Source organism: Nylanderia fulva, unplaced genomic scaffold (genome assembly GCF_048542155.1).
Source record: "Nylanderia fulva isolate GAGA-0341 unplaced genomic scaffold, ASM4854215v1 Scaffold187, whole genome shotgun sequence".
NCBI classification, from domain to species: Eukaryota; Metazoa; Arthropoda; class Insecta; order Hymenoptera; family Formicidae; genus Nylanderia; species Nylanderia fulva.
Window position 1 is genome coordinate 53,750 of NW_028190130.1, and position 23,873 is coordinate 77,622.

The 23,873-nt window shown below is 36.4% G+C and overlaps 1 protein-coding gene and 1 pseudogene across 1 annotated transcript; both read right to left on the reverse strand.

Moving 5' to 3' along the window:
* Positions 1–7,008: 7,008 nt before the first annotated feature.
* Positions 7,009–7,512, reverse strand: LOC146723555 (uncharacterized). The gene has a single exon (XM_085481627.1). The coding sequence runs from the start codon at positions 7,510–7,512 to the stop codon at positions 7,009–7,011; it is 504 nt and encodes a 167-aa protein (XP_085337753.1).
* Positions 7,513–11,227: 3,715 nt separating this feature from the next.
* Positions 11,228–19,848, reverse strand: LOC146723556 (uncharacterized; annotated as a pseudogene).
* Between the last annotated feature and the right edge of the window lie 4,025 nt (positions 19,849–23,873).

A 23,873-nucleotide genomic window follows, 5' to 3' on the forward strand; every position in this document is an offset into this window, starting at 1 on the left:
ACTTTATTTGGTGAGATAGCTTTACTGCACAACATACCCCGTACAGCCACAGTTAGAAGTACCAGGAAGAGTAAGGTGTGGTATGTGACACAGGAGATGTACATGTCCCTTAAAATAGCAAATGAAATGCAAAAAAATGAGGTACTGGAAAGCACTTTAAAGCGAACAAAGCTTGGTAAGGAAATGGACAAGGAGTCCTTTAGAATTCTCCTGAGAGGTTGTATCTTTAAGTTTTATAAGGACAAGGAGGTTGTGGAGGTGGAAAGTTCAAATTTTTTCATTGTTGTTGATGAGGGTGAGATTATCACAAGCGGAGGTGTTAAGAAGGTGAAGAAGGGGGACATCCTTAGAGAGAAGGTGGTCAGTAAGGGGGAGGTAGAGGGGTACTTGGTACCCTTAGAGTTTAGTAAGGTAGAAGGTACCTTTAAGAAGAGTTAAAGGGGTTAATTAAAGTTATTTTGTTGTGGAGGGGTTGGAATGGATAAGCAAAAGGAGGTGGAAAGGTTAGAAAGCTGTTACAGCAAGGAATCTAGGAATTATAAGTTTAAATACGTTTTTTACAACATAACCAAATGTAAGGATTTAATAAGACCCGGAGATTTTCCTGAGGAGATGTGGAGCAGTGCACTTGAGAAGTTACCATCACCTTATCACCTTCCAGTGATAGTTAGAGGGTTTGATGGGTTGGAGCAAAGGAGGAGGTATCAGAGAGAGGTGGGTGTGCTAATAAGGGACTCTAATGAATATTTAAGAGACAAAGTGTGTTTGTTGAAGACGAGATGTGAGAAGATAAGAAATAGAATAGATGAATGTACCTTTAAGTATAGAGAACTGTTTAATAGAATATATCTCAGATTATCTAAGGAGAGGGGGTATGTAATGGAGAGTGGCGGTACTTTCAACGAGCCTTTTATCTCTGTAGAGGATGAGATCTACGAAGTTAAGGGGATGCTTTCCAATTTAAAGGGAAGAGAGAGATTTGAAGTGGAAAAGGACAAGAAGGGAGAGGTAATCCAACTTTTAAAGGACATGAAGAGAATTGGTGAGAGATTGAAGGAGGATGTGAAGGGTGAATTGGGTATAAGAGAAAATGAAGAGAATATTTTCAAATAAAAAATAAAATTTAAAATTTTGGTCCCCTCTTAAAACACACCACCCCCCCCTTCATGTTAATACCGGTGAGGTGCTTCACGTGTGGAAAGGAGATATCTAACAAATGGGAGTTTTATTTGGAATTGCTGAAGAACGATAACTCTGAATTTGAGGCTTTGAGGCAGTGTGGGTTTAAGAGGTATTGTTGTAGAAGAATGTTCTTGGGACAAGTTGACATCATCGACAAACTCTCTAAATTTGAGATGGTACAAGACATTCCTCAGTGAAGAGAGGGTAAAGACACCCCAGTGCCACCACTTTAAATAAAAAGTTGAACCTACCTTTAATTACCTTCTACTCCTCCCTGGAGACAAACACGCTGACCCCAACAAGGAAGATCAGAATTACCTTAAGATACGGAACAGAGTTTGCCCATATCGTTATCATCCCAAAGAATGGGAGATATCCCCTAACACAAGAGAGAATGTCTCTTGGTGTAAGGTAATACTGTCCTCTTCTGTAGAGAGACACATCGTCATATAAATTGTTGTCTCCCTTTGTAAGCACTCTGTTCCCAAACTTTTTAATTCCCCTGTGCACCACTGGTATTTCTCCCTTGTTGATTTGGAATACACACATGTCCCCTGTTGTGTACTGCTTGGGTGAAAGGAATAAAATATCACCTCTGGTCAGACCTGGTGCCATACTTTCACTGAGTACCACCACTATGGGACTGTCGTTGTTTAAGACCAGCCCTATTAGCTTCCACAGCATGTAGGTTCCGATAGCAGAGTACGATGCATTTGTGAACTGTATGAGAAGCTGTCTCTTGGACATCCTTTTTAGACTGGAGATATCCTTGCTTGAAAGGAAAAAATCCAACATTTAAGGGGTTGGCCCTTTAACAAAGAATTTAAAACTAGCTTTTATTAACTCACTCTTCTCTTACTAGCTCCATCTAGAGGACTTAGTACTATTCATTCTCACACTCTCTCTTTTCCTTTTCCCACTGAAAATTGAGAAAGATTTTTTAGCTTGTTGCTCGGGAGGTTCTTCCTTAATGATATCTTGTTTAACCTCACAAGTTTCCAGCTTATAAAGATTGTTTATCTCATTCCTCTCAATAGAGCCATTCTCATTATCTCTTATATCTAAAGCCATCAAAGTACCACCTAAAATACTTTCCTTGGTGATAGGTGAAAGATCCTCAGATTTTAAAGCACAATTTCTCAACTCTAAATACCTAAGAGGTACCATAGATAGCATTTGAATATCCCTTGCCCCTATAAAGTTGTTACTTAGTACTAGACTGCATAGCTTGGTATTCTTTACACTTTCATTTGAAAAGAGTGCATCGTAGAACATACCCCCGCTTTTTAAACTGTTAGATACGCTAAGGGTGTGTAAATTGGATTCCAAAATGTCTTTAATGGAGACTATCTCTTTAATGGAGGATATCTCCATCACTACGTTATTGAGATATAAAGTATGCAATAGATCCCTTAAGCTACCTCTAAAGAGGGTAATACCAAACGTAAATAAACTCTCAATGGTGCATCCATTCATATTTAGAGTGGTTAAAGAAAGATTAGAAATGAAGGTGAGAGTATTTAAAGATATAAAGTTGTAGCTTATATCTAAGGATCTAAGTGATAGAAAGAGTCCACTCCCAATGCTTGTCTCTTTAAAAATGTCCACCTTTTTGAAGAAACACCCCGAAATATTTAAAAATTCCAAAAAAGGCAGCTTAGACAGCATTGTGATGTTAGTGGCACTTAAAGGAACACGTGGAAGGGCAAATCTCCTGAGGTTTTCAAGGGTAGATATTTTATCTATCAAGAGATTCATCAAAATTTTATCCAAGTTCGATCTTTCGAGTTCAAAGGATCTGAGATGTTCCAGTGAGTTGATCTTGTTAATAAAATCTGAGGTCACCTCTACATTTCTTAAATTAATTGTTTTGACATCTTTAAGAGCGAATTGGTCTAATCTAAGACCGACTCTTCTATTTAAGGATATCTTAATGTTTTTAAAGGGTGCCCTTTCCATTAAATCATAAAAGGTGTCTTTAATGGTACAATTTACTATTTTTAGATTGTTTAAAGTGGAGAGGAGAGGACTCTTTAGCGTTACTTCACTTGAGACCTTCTTTATGGAAAGATCTACCAATTCCAAGGTAAGTAAAGGACTATTAAAGAGTGATGTGGTATTTTCCTTAGAGAGACTACCACCACGGATTGATAATACATTTGTATGCTTTAATATTCCAGATAGATCGATCTTCTCCTTTTTAGGATCTATCTCTGGAAAGGATGGAAGTTTCAATTCTTTAAATTTAAAGTTTTTTAATTTCTCAAAAACTTTTAGATCCATCTCATTGTTTAATAAACTAAGACCTTTTAAATACCCGATATCTCCTCCTTTTAGAATTGTTAAAAGATTCTTAGAATCTATCTCACAGTTGTTCAAATTAAGGTACCTAAGGTACTTTAATTTAGAAATGGATAGAACATCCTCTGAGGAGAGTTTATTGTTACTCAAATCTAGAAATCTTATAACCCAAAGTAAGGGTAAAGATAGACTTTTTAAAAGACTACCCTCCGTGTATTTCATTCTAAAAATCTTATCTCTATCATCGTGTTGAAAGGTAAGTCTGTTCAATCCAATACCTGATAAAATAAGGTTCGGAGAGTTTATCTTTTCTAAAATTGTAAATGTTTCTCGGTTTAGTTTGTTATTCGATAGATCTATTGTTTTCACATTGGTGTTAGATAAGGATCTCAATACCTCATTTAATTTTGATATTCCAGGTCTGAAGGTGGAGAGATTGATATGTTTGACATTTCCTATTTTGGAAATTAATAAATTGAAATTTTCACTTGTTGAATAAAAGCTCTCAAAACTCAGTTCACTGATTTTTAAAATATCATTTAGAAATAAACGTAGATATTCAATGGTGGTATTAATATTTACTAAATTATTTATCTTTTCTATTGTTGATGGTAGGAATGCAACTTTGGTGATTTCAGTGTTATAAAGCTTACTAGCATTTTTAATCTGCTCAAGAGTGTATTCGTTCATATTAACTATAAAGAGAGTATCATCTTCTATATGGAGATTTAGATTGATTGACTTTAGATAGCACAGAAAGAATTCAAATTTACATCTAAAACATGCATTAAATCTGTAAATTTGTTGAAAAATGACCAAATTTGGAGTGGTACCAAGAAGATATTCTGTACATATCGTAATAAAAATATTACATCTTTCATCTAATGATAGGGTACAAAAGATTGATGACATGGTATCCATGACCTCTTTAAAGGAAGCGGATATTTCATTAACTTTATCGCTTTCTAGATTTTCAAGAAGATCCTCCTCATGGTTTAAATTGCTCTGTGTTGATGATGGGGTATTTTGTAGATTTGGGGTATTTGGTGGATTTGGTAGATTTTCAACGCTATTATCACTTATCACCATGGCATATCTCCACTGAGATGATGACGAGTTTGGTACATTATTTCTCTTAAAGTACGAACCCTTTACATTTTTATTGTATGTAGTTGATTCACTGCTATTGGAGGTACTTCCCACATTACTGTTTTCTCTATCTTCTTTTGTATTAAAAGAATTTAAAGATGGTGAAGATTGTAAATTGTTGGAACTCAACACACCTGTAAGAAATAGTATTAAAATATCAAATTTTATATAACCTATCATTTTAGGGTTATGTTCTCTTTTTACATTTATAGTTTAAGATATTACCATTTAAAGATAATTTCCATTTTAACTATTTTATATAAACCAAAAGTGGATGGTTTATTTTAAATTATTATCCCATTAGCTGGTAGGGTTTACCTATCCCTATGAAAAATCTTTAAATTACCTTATAAGGTAACTTTGGATCCCTCCAGTTAAATAAATTGATTTTATGTTTATGGTATTATTTTACAGCAAATTTTGACTTACTGTAAAATAGAACAATGGAAGATAGTTAGAAATAGTATCACATATGAGAAGTATTAAATATTAACTACTCTACAATATTGAGGTGTGGGCTAACTAAAGACTTGGTAGAAATAAAGTAAGAAATATTCCCTGTTAACTTCTAGTTGTTTGGAAAGATGCTAGAATTGCTATTTATTGGAATGGTAGTGGAAATGGGTAAAAAATGTACAGAAACAGAGAATGGAGAGATGGGGAATGTGACAATGCTATGAGTTAAACTATGAGGAGATATTAAAAATCTTTGAGTTTGTAAGAAGTGAAGAGAAGAAGCACATCAACTTTATTTTTACCAAAGAGATAGTTGATACAATAAATGGTACTATGAGGATGGTAATCAAAGAAACACTAAAATACTCAATGCTGTTGTATTTCAGGGAAATGATAAGATTTCCAGAATTTCTGGGTGAGAACTACAAAGTTGGGCTGGTAGAGTATCACTACACCAATCTCTTTGTTTTCTATTACTTACTTTCCAGAATGAAGGAGCACGATGATGAGTTGAGGTATAGAGATAAAAATATTAATGGGGAGAGGAGTAACTACAATGCTAGACATACCTCTACATTTGATAACGACTTCCCTGTATTCTATCTTTGCATCAGAGAGTTTCTCAACTCCTTCAAAGACAAGACTTTCTATAACCTCTTCATTTACTGCTATGAGACTAAGAAAGGGGATGGGAACTATAAATCGGGGATGGTATCTATTTAGATGGTGATTTTCGGTTACGTAATGGGAAGAAGATCTCTAAAAAGATCTTACCTTCATTATCTTCACTCTTGATAAGAGTACCCCTCCCACACTAAAAAACAAAGGAAGTATCTAAGTGAGGTTACAATGGTACTACCCAAAATTGAGGAGCAATTTAATGCTTTTAAAGACTGTAGAAAGTCGGGTAGTATCTTTCTTGACCTTACTTCAATACTCCAGAGGGTCTTTTACATAAAAATACTGCATGGTGGATATGTAGGAATGGGTACTACTAGTCTAAGCAAGGTAAGAAGTGTGGTATCACGGTATACCAATGATTGATCGTACAGGGGATACGTTCTTATCTCTCTTGCTCAGTGATGTGATTATAATTAAACCGTGTTATCGTGACAGTACTGAGACTATCTCACCACTCTCAATCTTTGGATCTTCTTTTGGAAACTACCTCTCTGCAGAGTAAGAATAGAAGAAGTGTGACAAATAACACACCAACAACAACAATTACTTTATTTCTTGTTCTTAATGACTGAGGCTCGGAAAAGCAAGCTTGTACCATTGAACCAAAGACCGGGATCTCACCTGTAAGTACCTTGTCCATGACCTTTACCATTTCATAGAAATCTAGACTGTGGTACTCTTCTCCATCCAATCTCACAATAGCCACAGATCTTTTCACCTCTGTATCTCTAGATGTAACTAACCCACTCACTCCATCCCTCATAACCATTCCTACCCTTTCGCTTCTTTTTCTCGGTATCTACAACTTGACCAGTTAAAATACACCCTTTCAACAGGGCTCTTCTTGGAATCACACAGTACAAAGCTTAGGAGTGAATCTTCAGACACCAAGTGAAAACTCGTTACACCCCCAGATCTCAGATAAAACACTGCAACGTAGACAAATGTGGTCGATCTTTGACTTCTCTGTGCTGAGATAATCTGTCTCCTTATGATATCCACCATGTTTTCATTTAACTCTAGGACGTCGTTATCATCGTCCTCTTGGATTAGATCCTGGTTCCTACGTAGAGAAACCTTCGTGGTAATGGATCTCTCATTGCTAGCAGTAAATTTAATTTAATGGCTCTGATCCCTTTCCCTTTCTTTTAATTCTCCTTTACCCACTAAACCAACCAAAAGTGAAATACCACATCCTCAGAGAACAGTAAAGCAAGGCTCATCCTTCTTCTTGGTACACTACTTCTTGTTAAAATGTAAATACTTCTCCCAAAAGCACTTCCCGTTCTCTACATCTTCATTGATCTTCTTACCCACATCCTTCAAGACAATATCAAGAATTCTCTTACTAGCCCTTTTTATTGCTTCAATATCCCTTTCTCTTTCCATGTACTTCGCTCTTAGCTTCACTTCATAGATCTTCTTGAGATACATAAAAGAGACAAATCTACTCAACATAGCATCCACTTCTTTATCAACCACATCATGTTTCTTCATGTGTTTGTTCAGTGCATCAGATCTGGTGTAAGCCTTCTCACATCTCACACACTTATAGGGTCTATAGCCTGTGTGTTTTCTTACATGTGCTTGCAGAGAGTACTTTGAGACCTGCTTTTCACCATACCTGGAACAACTCTCCCATAGACACATAAAATCATCTTTCATTTGCTCTATGTGGTTATTCACATGTCTTGTTATATTCTCTACATCCTCTTCCGTACAACCTTTCCATTCACAATCCATGGTAAGGGAAGGGGTGGTAGAGAGGTAGTGAAGTAAACATCTTGACATAGAAGAGTTAGGAGTATAGAAATATCACATTTGACCATCTTGTCTTTTATTCATTCCCTTACGCTGTGATACTTCTTGAGTTTTTTGAAGATCGTGAAAGTCGGTCTCGAAGAAGGAGGATCCTGTCACGACCTTACTTATTCGATCCCAACTTCATTCCGGCTGTAGCTATCCACATATGGTTAGTTAGCCTCAATTCCAAACAGATAGTGTTCATATAACCCGAACATCGCATAATTGTGCTTTACCCACACTGCAAGTTGTTGAGATTGTCATTGTCCATTGACAGATATATCTACACTAGTCAAGGTCCACTTGATCGTGTCTGGTTCTCCACTGCCCACGAGATATAAACCCCATCGTGATCACGAAACATAGGTAAATCACAGGAAGCTTTCCTTCTACCTCCTTAGGATAACTAAACCATAAAAGAAGTAGAAGATAACACAAAGAGGAGATAGAGCATAGAGAAGTACAATAAAAAATTACATTATTTAACAAAGTTGAACAGGTGAGAACACCACTACTGGCAGGAAAGACCATTCTGTAGTGTTAATGAAGGATACACAAAATCACACTTGTTGAAAGTGTGGGAAGACACTTTGGGTCAAGGATGGTGTTCCTGGTGCCAGAGAGTGGGAGTGTCACATCCATCCACTGATCTTGGATCCAAGTGTGTATGGTGAGTAAGCTGGGTGTAGAACAAGAGAAACGGTAGATTACAACAAGGGTGTGGTGGAGTGGAACCAGGGCCTAGTTGTGCACTGTGCCTCTCTTGTGTTAGGCACTCTTTCATACATCTCTTCGATCCTGGGATATATCCACACTATCTCTAGACACACAACAATCTCAGTTACTTGTTCATACTTCAATAAACTACACTATAATTTTACCAATGTTGAGCTTTCCTTTCATCCTGAGTGTCTTGATGTTCACTTCTCAGACACATTGACAAGGGAGAATAAAAAAATATAAAAAAAAGAGAGGAAAGCAATTTATCATTTATACAACATCATCTTTTATGGTATGGTTGTTGAATTTATTCAATCCTTTATGGTATTATTTGAACTAAAAAGTATTCCATAAATAAAAAAAAAGTATAAAAGAAGAGAAGAAAGGAGACCCATAGATGTTATATGTTCTTGCAATATCATTACAAGTTGTGTACGGAAGTAGAGAAGAAATAATTGAAATCAGCTTTGAAAAGGGAGAAACATATTCTTACAATCGCAGCGATATTGGCATATTTAACTTTAACCCTATGCAGGATTGGGTGATAGTGTATCATTTTGGAGAATCACTTAGTAACATAGAACAACTACAACTAGATATTACAAAAGAGCTGTTTGATAAGATTATATCGCTAAACGAAGAAAAAGCAAGTTTTGATAGATGTGTAAAAGATAGGATAGTAGTTGATCTGCTGTCCAAAATCGAAGAATGCAAATTGACTAGTTACACCAGTAAAACGAAGAATCTATATCAAAGCTTGTTATTTTCTGTGATATGGTTAAAAACAAAAAATAGTGAAATGTATAAAGAACTAATTGATAATAAGACAAATACTCAGAATGTAATGGAACAATTGTTTCAAGTCTTTCTAGATATGATTGATGCAGGGTTTAGAAAGAATAGATTGAAGATAGAAGGGGATAAGAAAGAAGTTGAGGTAGTGGACATAAAAGAAGTTGTTTTTGAACCACATGCCATAACTCGTCTCAGGAGTTTAACAAAGATTATTTGGAGGTGCTTGAAATCTTCTACGACTTGAAGTATTTTAACTCGCTTGAGGTAAGATGGAGTAGCTTATCAGAGGAAGAGTTACAGTGTGTTACCAACTTTGAGTTGGTCAGACTGAAGCTTGTTGCATGTTATAACCTAGATGTAATACTGCAGAGTAAAGTATTGAAACAAAGCTTGAAAGTGTTTGATGTTACAGTTGAAGATATAACAGAAGGTGATTTCAAGCAACTCTCCGAGTTTTCATTGAGTGAGCTTTACATTGATAGAATTGATAGCATTAGAGATGGTTATATTAGTGTACATATAGACTATAAGTTTGTACACGAAGAGTGTATGTTACAAAAACACCTACAAGTGTTAAACATATCAGGATTCAACTTTAACAATGCTGAGAGTATAAGGATATTAAAAGAATACTATTCCTTGAAAAGTCTTGTCTTAAGATGTGATTCTTCACTTATTTTAAATGGATCACCAAATACTAGTAGCTTTTTGAAAAATTTTGAAGAATTGGGCATAGTGGCAGATGGATCCTATGATACAATGATATTCCAACTGAATATACTGTTGGACAACCTACCAAAGAAACTACAAAGATTAGGTATTATCTTATGGTACTTTACAGACAAGATCTCCTCTACCGAGTCATCACTTTTAACGTTGTTATCAAAGTTATCAGAGCTTAAGCTGGACGAGCTTATTCTTGGAAGTGTCAATGATGCTAGAATAAACAGCATTTTTGTTGAGAACAGTAACATTACCAAATCTCTTAAATCTCTTACTTTGGGAGTTGAATATTGTTATTTGCTCACTTCTGATGATCTAAAAACCATTACTAACAACGAAGTCCTTAGAGATTTATCAATAAGGTGTAGTAGACTTGGAGAGTTTGATTTAGAAGCAGGAGACGAGCTATTTGAAAGTTTATCACAATTGTCTAAGTTTCATTTTGATTATGCTATGGGAGATTGTAAGAATAGCATTAGTGATTGTAAGAAGATGGGAAAGCTTCCAGTAACTTCTTTACGTTTTAACTCTGGAAGACTTCAACAAAATCTTTTATTCAATCTCTTAAGATACAAGGATGAAGATGAATATAAGCCAACAGAGTTATCCAAGCGCTTAACTCGTTTAGATGTTCGTTCTGTTAAGTTAACACGAAATGATTTTGAAGCGTTGCTACAATGTAGAAGATTGAGAGAAGTGTATCTAAGATGGTGTTTTATAGAATCTATAGCACATGGGATAAATCTTAACATCAAGTTGGATTTGTTATACATTGAGGATGATTACTGTCCAAATATGTCTAATGTTTCTAAACTATTTGGAGATATTGGAAAAGTTATCATAGAATCTTCTAGGTTATCTTTTGATGAAATCTCAGAGATTATGGAAAGTATGCCAAGTGTTGGGTATTTTGAGCTAGTACAACCACATTATAAGGATCCTGATGAAAACTCAGTTTATAGTAATGAAGGGATGGTTAAATCTAGAGCAAATCAATTTTTTTCTTCTAGTATTTATCATCATTCTTCATACAAGATCACTGAGTTTTGCAAAAGAATGTTGAAGGCTTTCACATTGGGATAATACTAATGATATTAAATAAATTGACAGTTTGTTTTTTTAATGAAATCAATTTATTTATTGATCCACTGTGCAACTAGCGCTGACCATGGGCTGTGCCCTTTGGTTCTAGGGAGAATTTTTGGTGGAGGGTGGTGAGGAGGTGGTACTGCACCTCCTCACCGTTGTGGCTCCGTCAGAAACAGAACACACCAACTTGTGCTGCGACAGCAGCTTGCCGCCCCCTCCCCGAGAGCACCCAGCTTACACACCACCGCCAGGTTTTGGGGGATCTACCACCTCGCCCGGGCTCGAACCCGGGACCTCGGACCTGTGATCTTGAGGCTAGCCCACTCGGCTACTTGCCCCCCTCATCTTCATATTGTCTGCTTAAAGCATCTGCATCGACCATATCTTTCCCTTTAGTATACTCAATGCTAAAGTCGAACTCTTGCATTAACTCGATCCATCTGTTTATGCGGTTATTGTTAAAATATGACTTTTTCCTTATCTGCTCTAAAGCCTTATGGTCTGTCATCAATTGAAATTTTCTACCTCGTAACTCATATTCAAATTTTTTTATTCCAAAGAACACCGCTAACATCTCCTTTTCTGAAATAGTGTATCTCCTTTCTGTGGGAGTTAATTTCTTAGAGCTCCACTGGATAGGTCTCCACTCTTTATTTTCATCTTATTGTAACAGGACGGCTGATATTCCCGTATTTGAAGCATCAGCTCTTAATCTAATTTTTTTTCATAATTAGGAAGCAATAATTCATTAAGCCTCTTCAAAGCTTCTTTGACTAGTTTAAATTCTTTTTCCATCCCTTCTGTCCATCTCCAGCTTTTTTCTTTCTTTAGACTGTCACTTAATTCCACTGTTATCCTAGCGAAATCTTTAATAAACCCTCTAAACCACCGCGCCAATCCCAAAAACCTCCTTAGATCCTTCACGTTCTCTGGGGTTTTATATTCTAAGGCCTCATTCTTTTTTATTTCCAACGGTTTTTGTACCTTTCCATCCATAATCACTCCTAATATTTTCACTTCATTTCATTTATACTGAATTTTCTTATGATTAACTTTCAGATTGTTCTCTTTACACTTCATTAGTACCTTTTCAAATATCCTGTCATGATCATCTTTTGTTTTGGAGTGAATTATAATGTCATCAATATAAATCTCCACTCCTTTCCCTATAAGTTCATCAAAAATTCTATTCATACTCCTCTGAAGAATCTGAGGTGCGTTTTTGAATCCCATCACCATGGAGTTCCATTCATATACCCTCCTCTCAAATTCAAATGCAGTTTTAAATCTATCTTTTTCTTCAATTTCAATATTGTAAAATCCTTCTTTTAGATCAATTACACTAAAATACGATGATCCTTGAGTTGATCTCACTATGTCTCTAATCATGGGTATCTGATATGGATCCTTTATTACTAGATCATTTAATGCAATTAGATTACTTACCAATCTAATATCCCCATTTGGCTTTTCCAATGCCCTAATTGGATTTCGCCAATCAGATGTGGATCTTCTTACGACTCCTCGTTTCTCTAATGTTTCTAAATATTCTTCAGTTTTCTTCTTCTTTTTTTTAAAATGAAATCAACTTTATTTATTGATCCACTGCGCATCCAGCGCTGACCATGGGCTGTGCCCTTTGGTTCTAGGGAGAATTTTTGGTGGAGGGTGGTGAGGAGGTGGTACTGCACCTCATTACCGTCGTAGCTCCGTCAGAGACAGAACACACCAACTCGTGCTGCGGCAGCAGCTTGCCGCCCCCTCCCCAGGAGCACCCAGCTTACTCACCACCGCCGGGTTTTGGGGGATCTACCACCTCGCCCGGGCTCGAACCCGGGACCTCGGACCTGCGATCTTGAGGCCAGCCCACTCGGCTACTTGCCCCCCTCAGTTTTCTTCTTCAAATGTTGGGGAACAATTTGCCCCTTTTTTACAACTCTTTCTCCTTTTTTGTAACTATTCTGCATCTTTCACCTTTATAGAAGGTAACAGGGCCATCAAAATCGCCTAGTACTTCGGTGAATTTCTTTATTAATGTTTTAAGAGATCTTTCTCCTTCAATATTTTGCTCTACTTGCCTCTTTTTATCTCTTTCCATTGTCATAATGGGGGAATTAATAGTGTACTTAGAATTCCTTTTGTTTAAGAAATCACTGCCATCTTGTACCTCTTGAGTACAATTTCTCGCTAAATGGTTCCTGCTTCCACAACTAAAGCACCTTTGTATTCCCATTGAACTTCTTTCTCTTCCAGCCCATGATCTTCTGTTTGCAATCCTTTCTTGTATCATTTCTTCTTTGAATTTTACCATTTCCTCTCTCCATTTTAAACTTTGGGATTCTTGCATTTTCCTAAACTCTTCTTCAAATAATCTTTTCTCTTCTTTCACCTTCTTCTTTAGCTGTATTTTCTAGCTTTCTTATTAGCTCACTCCATGGCACATCCACTGTAAATTCTTTCATGATAAAATTTTTTAAGTTTTCACTTGCTACTTGCCATCCCCCACTGAGCCTTAAGTTCTCTCCTCCTTGTCCTCCCAAGAAATTCCCATATAATATTCTTTTTGCTTCTAAAAGTAGATTATTAATCTCTTGGTCATTGGATCCTCTTGAATCCTTGAAATCTGCTGCTGACGCCATGTTATGGTAATTCATTTGTTTATTATAACCATTTCTCTGGGGTTCTGGAATAAGAAATTATATCCCTCAACACATTTTAAGTCTGAATGAAATCTTTTTCCTACCCTTCCCTTTCCTCTCTAAACACCCATCATTATCAAATTGTTTTTTACACCCGTTCTCATATATTCGTGTTTTTCCTGTACTTGCTAGTATCCCCACGTTTTCACCTTCTTTTATTTTCTTCCTATTCTCGTTCTAAATAGCGTCTTTCATCATTACTCTATTTCTCTTGTCCAACTGCTCTTTCCTTGTCTTACCCATCCTTTCCATCGTGTCATTCCCAATCCTGTATTTATGGTTGTAAGTTCAACTATCTTTTCAATTTTTTTGTTTATTGTATAATCTGTGTGGTTTCCTTACTCCATATATCAATTCTTCCGTTACTTTCACCATGTTCCAATCGTGTCTATGATGCTTAACATCTTTTGAGTGTAGAAGCTCAATAACAAAATATTACTTCCTTCCCGTGGGACACTATCATTTCTGGTGTACCCAATTCTTCAATCCAATTTTCACTATCCTCAACAATATTTATAGTGTTTTAGATCTCAATCCATGGAATCTTGCACCTCTAGTATAATAACCAATCATTGTATGTATATTTACCCCTTCACTATGTGTGAGTATATCCACCTATTGGGGGCAAGTAGCCGGGTGGGCTGGCCTCAAGATCGCAGGTCCGAGGTCCCGGGTTCGAGCCCGGGCGAGGTGGTAGATCCCCCAAAACCCGGCGGTGGTGAGTAAGCTGGGTGCTCCTGGGGAGGGGGCGGCAAGCTGCTGCCGCAGCATGAGTTGGTGTGTTCTGTCTCTGACGGAGCCACGACGGTAATGAGGTGCAGTACCACCTCCTCACCACCCTCCACCAAAAATTCTCCCTAGAACCAAAGGGCACAGCCCATGGTCAGCGCTGGATGCGCAGTGGATCAATAAATAAAGTTGATTTCGTTTAAAAAAAACAAAGCTTGAAAGTGTTTGATGTTACAGTTAAAGATATAAAAGAAGGTGATTTCAAGCAACTCTCCGAGTTTTCGTTGAGTGTTGTCAAATGTTGGGGTTTTATTTAAAATATTAATATAAAGTTATACCGTGACTACATCCCCCTCCCGAGATCTGATCATATTATTAGACCTCATGTCTTCCTTTAATCAGATCCTTGTAGCATCTCTTTTCAAACCTACCATTCTCTCAACTAACTACGTATCATTATCCAACTGCCTTACTATCTCACCTGTTCTTTCATATATCAGATTCTTCTTAGAACTTGCTAACTTTTTTATTGCTACTATTTCTCCTTCCTTTATCTTCTTTTTAATCTTTGTTTTAAATTTTTTAGAATACGGGTTTTTATTGTTATTCCTTTCTTCCAACTGGTCTTCCTTATGTTCATACCATGCTTCCATTGGGGACGTATTTATTGCTAGATGCTTGCTATTATTATAAGCTTTGAATATTCTCTGTAGTTTTTCATTTGAAGACCCTTCTTCATTGTATAATTTCCTTAATCCATCTCTCATTGTCTTGTGCAGTCTTTCTATTCTCCCATTGCTCTCATCATGTTCCACACTTGTTCTGTGATGTTTAATTCCTTTCATTTTATAGTATTCTTCTATTTCTCTATTGGTTAGACACTGCTCGTTATCTGATATTATTGTTTCTGGTATTCCCAATTCCTCTATCCATTCTTCTATTGCTTCAATTATATTTTCAGTACTCTTTGATTCCAAAGGGTAGTATTTAGCCAGTCTTGTATAGTAGTCTATCATTGTGAGAATGTATATACCTTCTGCGGGTATAAATATATCTATTCCAACTAACTTTAGTTTTCTATTCGTGGTTATAAAGATAGATCCTTCTTTTTTATGTTGTTTCTGTTGCAGATCTCACGGTTTTGATGTATTCCTTGATATGTTTTCTATTCCTTTCCAATCCCTTTATTTCATATCTTGTTTGCTCATATCCTCTGTGTAAAATTCTTGAGTGTGCTTCTCTTGTTATATTCCTCTGTTGTTTTATTCACTGACTCATATACCTTGGTATTGCAACCATCCTTCAATTTTTTACCTTCTATATATCTTATCTCAAACATATCCTTGTACCTTTTCTATCCATCTCTGCATCCTATCACTTCCAAACTCTTGTTTCTTTCGTATTTTTATCAATGCTTTATGATCTGTTACTAGAGTGAATCTTCTTCCTTTTGGATGATATGAGAAATACGATATTCCACACACAACTGCTAGCAATTCTTTTTCCGTTATCCCATATCTTTTTCTGTTTGTGGAAGTTTTCTTGATGCCCAACCCACTCTCTTCTCCATTTTCTTGTATTTGCCATAGTATTGCACCCACCCTACATTACTTGCATCTGTTTTTAGTGTGAAAGCTAATTCATAACCTGGCAGATATCTTACTACTTCTTTATTTAGTTCTTCTTTTGGGTTTTCAAACGCTTTTTGGTGTTTCCATTCTGTCATAGAGCTATCTTGCTTTAACATATCACTTAGTAACCCGACTTTTCTGTAAAGTTGTTAATAAACTTCCTATAGTAATTGTGTAATCCCAAAAATCTCTGCAAATCTTTCTTGTGGCTTTTGCAATTCCACTGCTCTTCTCTTTTTTCCGCATTTACTTTTATTGTCTCTCCATCCACTTTATATCCTAAAAATTCTACCATAGGTCTTTTAAATTGAACCTTCTTTGTTTAATGTGAAATTTTTACTTTCTAGTTTCTCTAGTATCTTGTTAACCCAATAGTCATGTTCTTTTTCATTCTTCCCAAATATTATCAAGTCATCCATGTAAACACCCTTTTCCAATGAATTCGCTTAGTTCTCTATCCATGATCTTTTGAAATAAACTTGGTGCTGTTTTTAGGCCCATAGGCATGACTCTCCATTCATATACGCTTTTTCCTATTTTAAATCCTGTCTTATATCGATCTTTTTCTTCCAATTCTATTTGGTAGTATCCTTCTTTATAGTCTACTACTGTAAAAACTTTACCTTGCAATTTGTCTAGTATGTCTTCTATTCTTGGTGGTTTATATTCCTCATTCTCCTCAATTATCTCGTTTGGCATCATTAAATTAAGACATAATCTAACCTTTCCATTCAGTTTTATCACCGGTCTTACTGCATTTCTCCACGTTGAGTTTGACTTCTGGATATATTCCTTTCTAGTTCTTTTATCTCATCCAATGTTTTTTCCTTGATACCTGGTGGTATTCTAGTTTCATATCCTCTGATTATCTTGTCTTTTTGTGTTTTTATTTCATACTTGGTGTTGTATATTCTTTATTTAAATAAATATAAAGGTTTTATTTAATAGGGGTTCAAACCCCAACATCCCCTCCGAAGACGGTTAGTCTAAACTCGCCCAAGGCTTTCATGAGCCTTTCAAATCATAGTGTCTTTTCTTAAGAATCCTACCACTGTCCTCCATCTTGACTAAATAAGAATCCCCATCGCAATTAGAGATCACTTTTCCTTTATTAAAATACCTTCCCCTGGCATATTTCTTTTGTGTCCCCAAGTTTTCTCTGTGCTATCAAAATCTCTTGCCCTTCTTTAAACGTTTCCCTATGGCCCTTTTTCATTCTGCCAGCATATTTCCCAAATGGGCTGTTCTCCAAAGTAACCACATCTTTAGTTTCTTTCCAAGCTTCCATAGGAGTGCAACGTATGGCCGAATGGAACGTATCGTTGTATGAATTTACGATAATCGATAATCTTTCTTCGAGAGTTCCACCTTTTCTTTTAGCCAATCCTTCTCTAATAGTGCCTATCAATCTCTCTACTCTCCCATTACTTTTGTGGGACTCCACTCCCACTTTGGTGTGCTTTATATCATTCCTAGAACACTGTTTCTCAAATTCTTCACTACAAAACTCCTTCCCATTATCTGTAATGAGTTCTTCTGGTTTAATTCCTCTCATCTTAATATTTTCTAAGAACAATAAAACATTCTCTGTGTTTTTATTCATTAAAACGCTTGATTTTGCCATCCTTGAAAAGTAATCTACTGCTACTAGTATATATTTCCCTTCCTCTCTCATATCGATCATATCCAAAGCAACCTTTTCTAATTTTCTGTTTGTTGTGACAAACTCATTCCCACCCAGCTTCTTTCTATTGTTAACTGTCAGCTGGTGGCGGAATGGGATTTCTTCTTGCAGACATCTTTCTCAATAAAATGCTTCCAGGGCTTTATTTAAAATTTTTAACTTATAGTTAACGAGGGGTGTTAACTATAGGTCTAAGGTGAATAACTGGAGAACCAATTATTCGACCCGGCGACATTAACTTTGCAGGTTTCGCACTTTTTAATCACATTCTTAATTGTCTGTTTTATCCCAGGCCAGTAATGTTTATCTTTTAATCTATAATATACGGCTTCTAATCCCCTGTGTTCTAATTCTTGGTGTGTTTCCACAATTATCTTATTTCTATCTTCTACCTCTGGGACCCTCACTTCCTTTCCCGAATCAAATTCCCAAAAATTTTCCTTTTCTTTCTTTATACAGTGTTTTTCCCGGTTTCTGTCCACTATTTTACAACCTCGATCGTTTATCTGTTTATTATTTTCTTCCTCATTTTCAAATTGTCTGCTTAATGCATCTGCGTCTCCCATTAACTCACCTTTAACATACTCAATGGTGAAGTCGAACTCCTGTATCTTCTCAATCCATCTGTTGATCCTATTTGTTATACCCTCCACGGGTATTGGAACGTTGATTATAACTTAATTCTTTATTTAAGTATTTCCTCCTGTTGTTTCCCTTTTCCATCCCCCCTTCTTCCGTTATTATTTTTATATTTTTATTTTTTCTAGAAATTTCCTTTTTCTAGAAATTTCTTTATTGATTGGGATCATTGTTGTTCCCGATCTGGGTACAACATCCACCTCTTCTTTAAATGGTCTGATCTGTTTGATGTTTACAATAGAATTTTATCTTCTCCTTCGACCGTTATTCTTTGGAGATCAGAGCTTATTTTTGTAATCTTGTAAGGTCCATCCCAGAGAGTGTCCATCTTGTCATTTCGGAGGTTCCTTTTGACATACACATATTGTCCAATCTTATACCTATATTTAGCATCTCGATACAAGTTTATTCTTTTATTAGCCTTTTTATTATGATAATTTATCCGTTCTTTTACCTTATTAAATATGTTGGGGCCTGGTTTAATGTGTCCTAGATTAAAACAGCTTCCTGCCTTACTTAATTCTGTGGGTGCTGCTCCTAGGGTACTATGCCATGTTTCATTGAGTGAATTTTGTATTCTTTTAATGGCTTTTTTAATCTCTTCCCCTTTTTGACATCGTAGTCCTTTTGCTATGCTGGAATTTGCTCTTTCGGCTATACCATTACCGGTTGGATTGTAGGGTGTTGTGAAAATTTGTTTTATTCCATATTTATGGCACAGATTTCTCATTTCTAGACCTAGATACTGTCTACCATTATCTGACAGTATTTCCTTTGGTATTCCATGTATTTTTATCCAATCGTTTTCGACTATTTGTGCAAGGTTTTCTGATGATATTGTTCGTGTTGCTTCCAGACTTACAAGTCGTGTCAGTGCATCTATTATCAATATAATATACCATTTACCATCACTCTTAAAATGTTTTCCATTGATTGGGCCTAGTATGTCGCTACATATTCTATGGTTTGGTTCTAGCACCGATAGTTTTCCCGTTATCTCTCCTTTGTCTGCTACTCTTGGTTTATTCTCTTGGCATTGTGTGCAGCATTCAGTTATCTGCTTAGTTATTCGCCTAATATTGGGTATGTTCACGTATTTTTCAATGGTTTTCATCAGCTTTGTTTCTCCCGGATGTATCAGTATGTTGTGCGCCTTTAGGATGTATTCTCTGGCGTAATTTTGTGGTATGTATATTCTACCTATTTGGTCCGTTAGTATTCTCTTTCCATATATCATCTTATGGTGTAGTTTTATACTTTTATCTAGAATGTTGCTACTTTCTGCTTCTTTTTGTTTTTCCGCTATCTCATCTATTTGGTTCTTGAAGTCTTCAAGTATAAACGCTCTACTTAGGTAGTCCGCCGCTTTGTTTTGAGTTCCGCTTATGTGTTTAATCTCATACTCGTATTCTTCTAGCAATAGTTTCCATCTCTGTAGCCTAGTTGTATCTAATCGTTTTGTGAATACCATATTTAGGTTATCTGTGTATATCGTCACCTTGTTGCACAGTACTATAGGCCTGAACTTCGCAAGTGCCATTATGGCAGCGTAAAGTTCCTTCTCCATTACGGAATAATTTGTTTCCGGTTTTGTATATTTTTTGCTATAGTATCCTATTACCTTTTCTTCTTGCTTGAGTATTGCCCCTATTCCAAGGTCACTGGCATCTGTATAGAGTTGGTATGGTTTTGTATGATCCGGATGTACTAGGAGTGTTTGTTTTTCTATTTTTTTTTTTTTTTAATGAAATCAACTTTATTTATTGATCCACTGCGCAACTAGCGCTGACCATGGGCTGTGCCCTTTGGTTCTAGGGAGAATTTTTGGTGGAGGGTGGTGAGGAGGTGGTACTGCACCTCATTACCGTCGTGGCTCCGTCAGAGACAGAACACACCAACTCATGCTGCGGCAGCAGCTTGCCGCCCCCTCCCCAGGAGCACCCAGCTTACTCACCACCGCCGGGTTTTGAGGGATCTACCACCTCGCCCGGGCTCGAACCCGGGACCTCGGACCTGTGATCTTGAGGCCAGCCCACTCGGCTACTTGCCCCCCTTGTTTTTCTATTTCTCCTAATATTTCGTCTTTAACTCTTTGGTCATCTGTTGTCCAGATAAATTTCTTACTTTTACCTATCTTATCGGTCAATACCTTCATCTTGGTACTTAGGTTCGGTATAAAGTCTCGGAACCAATTTATGAAACCCACCAATCTCTGCACTTGTTTAACATTTCTAGGTGGTCCTTCGTTCTTGTAGTGTTTAACTCTCTCGATGTCTGCTCTTATTCCTTTATTATCAACGATATATCCTAGATAGGTCACGCTCTCCTTGGCAAAATTGCTTTTACTGAAGTTAATTGCGCATCCGTTTTCTTTCGTTATATCTAACACCATTTTGAGGTGTTCGTAGTGCTCTTCGATTGTCTTACTATGAATTAGTATATCATCCAAGAATACCTTAACATATGAGAGCTTTCCTAGTATATTCATCATTACTCTTTGGAAGCTTTTTGGTGCATTTTTCAATCTAAATGGTAGTCTTGTGTATTCATATAGTCCCATAGGGCAAGTGAAGGCTGTTTTGTAGGTGTCTTTTGGATGAATCCTTATCTGGTGATATCCCTTGTCCAAATCTATTTGGCTGAAGAATGTTGAATCCTTTAGATCTAGCAATTGTTCTCTAATATTTGGGAAAGGGAATTCTTCCGAAGTTGTTACCTTATTCAACTCTCTATAATCTACTACCAGTCTAATCGCTCCGTTCTTCTTCATTATAGGAAAGCATGGTGCTGCAAAAGGTCCCTTGCTTTCTCTGATTACTCCTAACTGTAGCAATCTCTCTATTTCAGCTCTTAGGGGTTCCCTTGCTAACACTGGGACGTTATAGCATTTTCTTCTTGTTGAGGGTTCCTTTATCAGTGTGATGCGGTGTGTTTCACCCCTTATATTCCCTAGTTCTGGGTTACACTGTCTTGCTTTGTTGACAAGATCTCTTATTGCATCCTCTGGTTCTTTGATCGTTTTTAGTTCACTGATAAGTCTATGGTCTGGATCCACTTCTAGATATCTGCATGATTCAATGATCTCTAGCTCTCTTCCATCAATAGTTATAAATCCTTCCTTGAGATTTATTATAGCATTGTTTCTGTTTAAGAATGTCATCCCTAATAGGATATCTCCTCTAAGATCTTTTAATACTAGTGCTTCTATCTTAAACACCTGATTTCTTATTCCTTCTATTGTTAATTCTATCATTCCTTTCTTTGAGATTAGAGCTTCTGTTCCATTTGCTAGTATCGTGGTTGTTTCCTCCTTTAGATCGTTCGTTGTTATATCTAATTCCTTGACTAGTTCTTCAGAGATAAAGTTGGACACTGCCCCAGTATCTATTGTTATTTTGACATCTTTCTCCTTTATTTGTCCGTTCAGTTCTAGTTTCGCTGGAGCTTTGTCTCTTTCTATAAGAACTTTTGTCTCTTCCCTTCCTCTTTTGGTTTCACCTTTATTTTCATACCTCCAACTATTTCTTCGCTCGTAGTCCCTTGTCTTATGGCTCTTTTGTAATTTCTTTGTCCTTTTCTCCTCAGATACTACTTTGATCTTGTTTCTTACTTCCTCTAGTCTCTCCAGTATTTGTATGAGTTCTTGCGTTGGGAGCCTTGGGTGTCTACATACTTCTTCTTGCATCCACAGTGGTAATCCTTGCATGAAATATGCTTTTATTTCCCTTTCTGTAAGTTCATTGGCTTTATTCATACATGCATTACACTGTATAATTATCTTATCAAATTCTTCTACATAGTTCCTCAGTGGTGTATTCCTGTTACATTTTAGCTGTTTAAGTTCTTCTAGTAACGCTGGGAATCGATGTTCGTTATAAGATAACCGAGTTATGGTTTCTAATGCTATGCCTATCGTAGGACATTTACTAATATTGGCTCGTATCTCCTTTCCGACTAAAGTATTTAATATCCGTAGGGCTTGCTGTTCGTTATATCCATTCAGTTCTATAATTTCTTTAAATTGTTTTATCCAATCCAATACATTCTGTTTTTCTACTTTTTCCAATTTTTCTATTTCGAATTCTAATCCTTTAATACCAGTTCCTTCTAGTGGTATTTCAAACTTGACCTTCTGTCTTCTGTTTCCTGTGCAGTCCGTTAGCACATCCATCAGTGTTGACATATCTAAGAACTTCTTTGTTCTTTGTTCGTTAGTTCCAATAGCTTGTTCTGCTGAATTCAGCATGTTATACCCTCCACGGGTATTGGAACGTTGATTATAACTTAATTCTTTATTTAAGTATTTCCTCCTGTTGTTTCCCTTTTCCATCCCCCCTTCTTCCGTTATTATTTTTATATTTTTATTTTTTCTAGAAATTTCCTTTTTCTAGAAATTTCTTTATTGATTGGGATCATTGTTGTTCCCGATCTGGGTACAACACTATTGTTATTAAAAAAAGGTTTATTCCTTATTTCTTCCAGTGCTTTATGATCTGTCATGAGATGGAATTTCCTTTCTCTCAATTCATACTCAAATTTCTTTATTCCCAAAAAGACAGCTAACATTTCTTTCTCAGATATAGAGTATCGTTTCTCCGCAGGTGTTAGCTTCTTCGAAGTCCATTGTATTGGAGTCCAATTCTTCTCCCTATTCTTTTGTAGTAAAACCCCAACCTGTGTCTGATGCATCTGTTTTTAATCTAAACTCTTTATTGTAATTTGGTAGAATTAATTCCTTTGCCTTTCTCAATGTTTCCTTCACCTCATTAAATTCTCTTTCCATCTCTTCATCCCATTTCCATTTCTTACCCTTCTTCAGACTATCAGTTAAGGCTATAGTTAAATCAGTATAACCTTTTATAAAATCCCTGAGCCAACCCATTAATCCCAAAAATCTTCTCATTTCCTTTATGTTTTCTGGTTTCTTAAATTCCAGCGCTTCGTTTTTCTTTATCTCAAAAGGTTTCTGTGTTTTCCCATCTATAATTACCCCTAGTAATTTCACCTTATTTTGTTTATTGAATCTTTTTAGGGTTTATTCTCATACCGTGTGCTTGAAATCTCCTCAAAACCTTTTCCAACAATATATCATGATCCTTGTAGTTAGTGGTGTGTACTACTATATCATCCAAATATACCTCCACTCCTTTTCCTCTGAATTCATCTAGGATGTTATTCATGATCCTTTGTAGTATTTGCGGGGTGTTTTTAAATCCCATGACCATAGAACACCATTCATAAACTCTTCCATCAAATTCGAATGCTGTCTTCATTTTGTCCTCTTCATTTATCTCAATATGATGGAATCCTTCTTTTAGATCTATTACTGTGAACCAGTTTGATCCTTGAGCTGCTCTAGCAACATCTCTTATGTTTGGAATTTCATAGGGATCTTTCTCCACCAGGTCATTCAAACTAATCAAATTGCTAACAATTCTTACTCCACCATCTGGTTTTTCTATAGATCTTATTGGGTTTCTCCATTCCGAATTAGATCTTCTTATTATTCCTCTTTTCTCTAAACCTGCCAAATAATCTTTAGTTTTCCCCCTAAGATTCTGTGGTACTATTTGTCCTCTTTTCACCACTTTT

Coding starts and splice junctions, on each gene's coding strand:
- LOC146723555 (XM_085481627.1), bottom strand. CDS start 7,512: ATGGATTGTGAATGGAAAGGTTGTACGGAAGAGGATGTAGAGAATATA.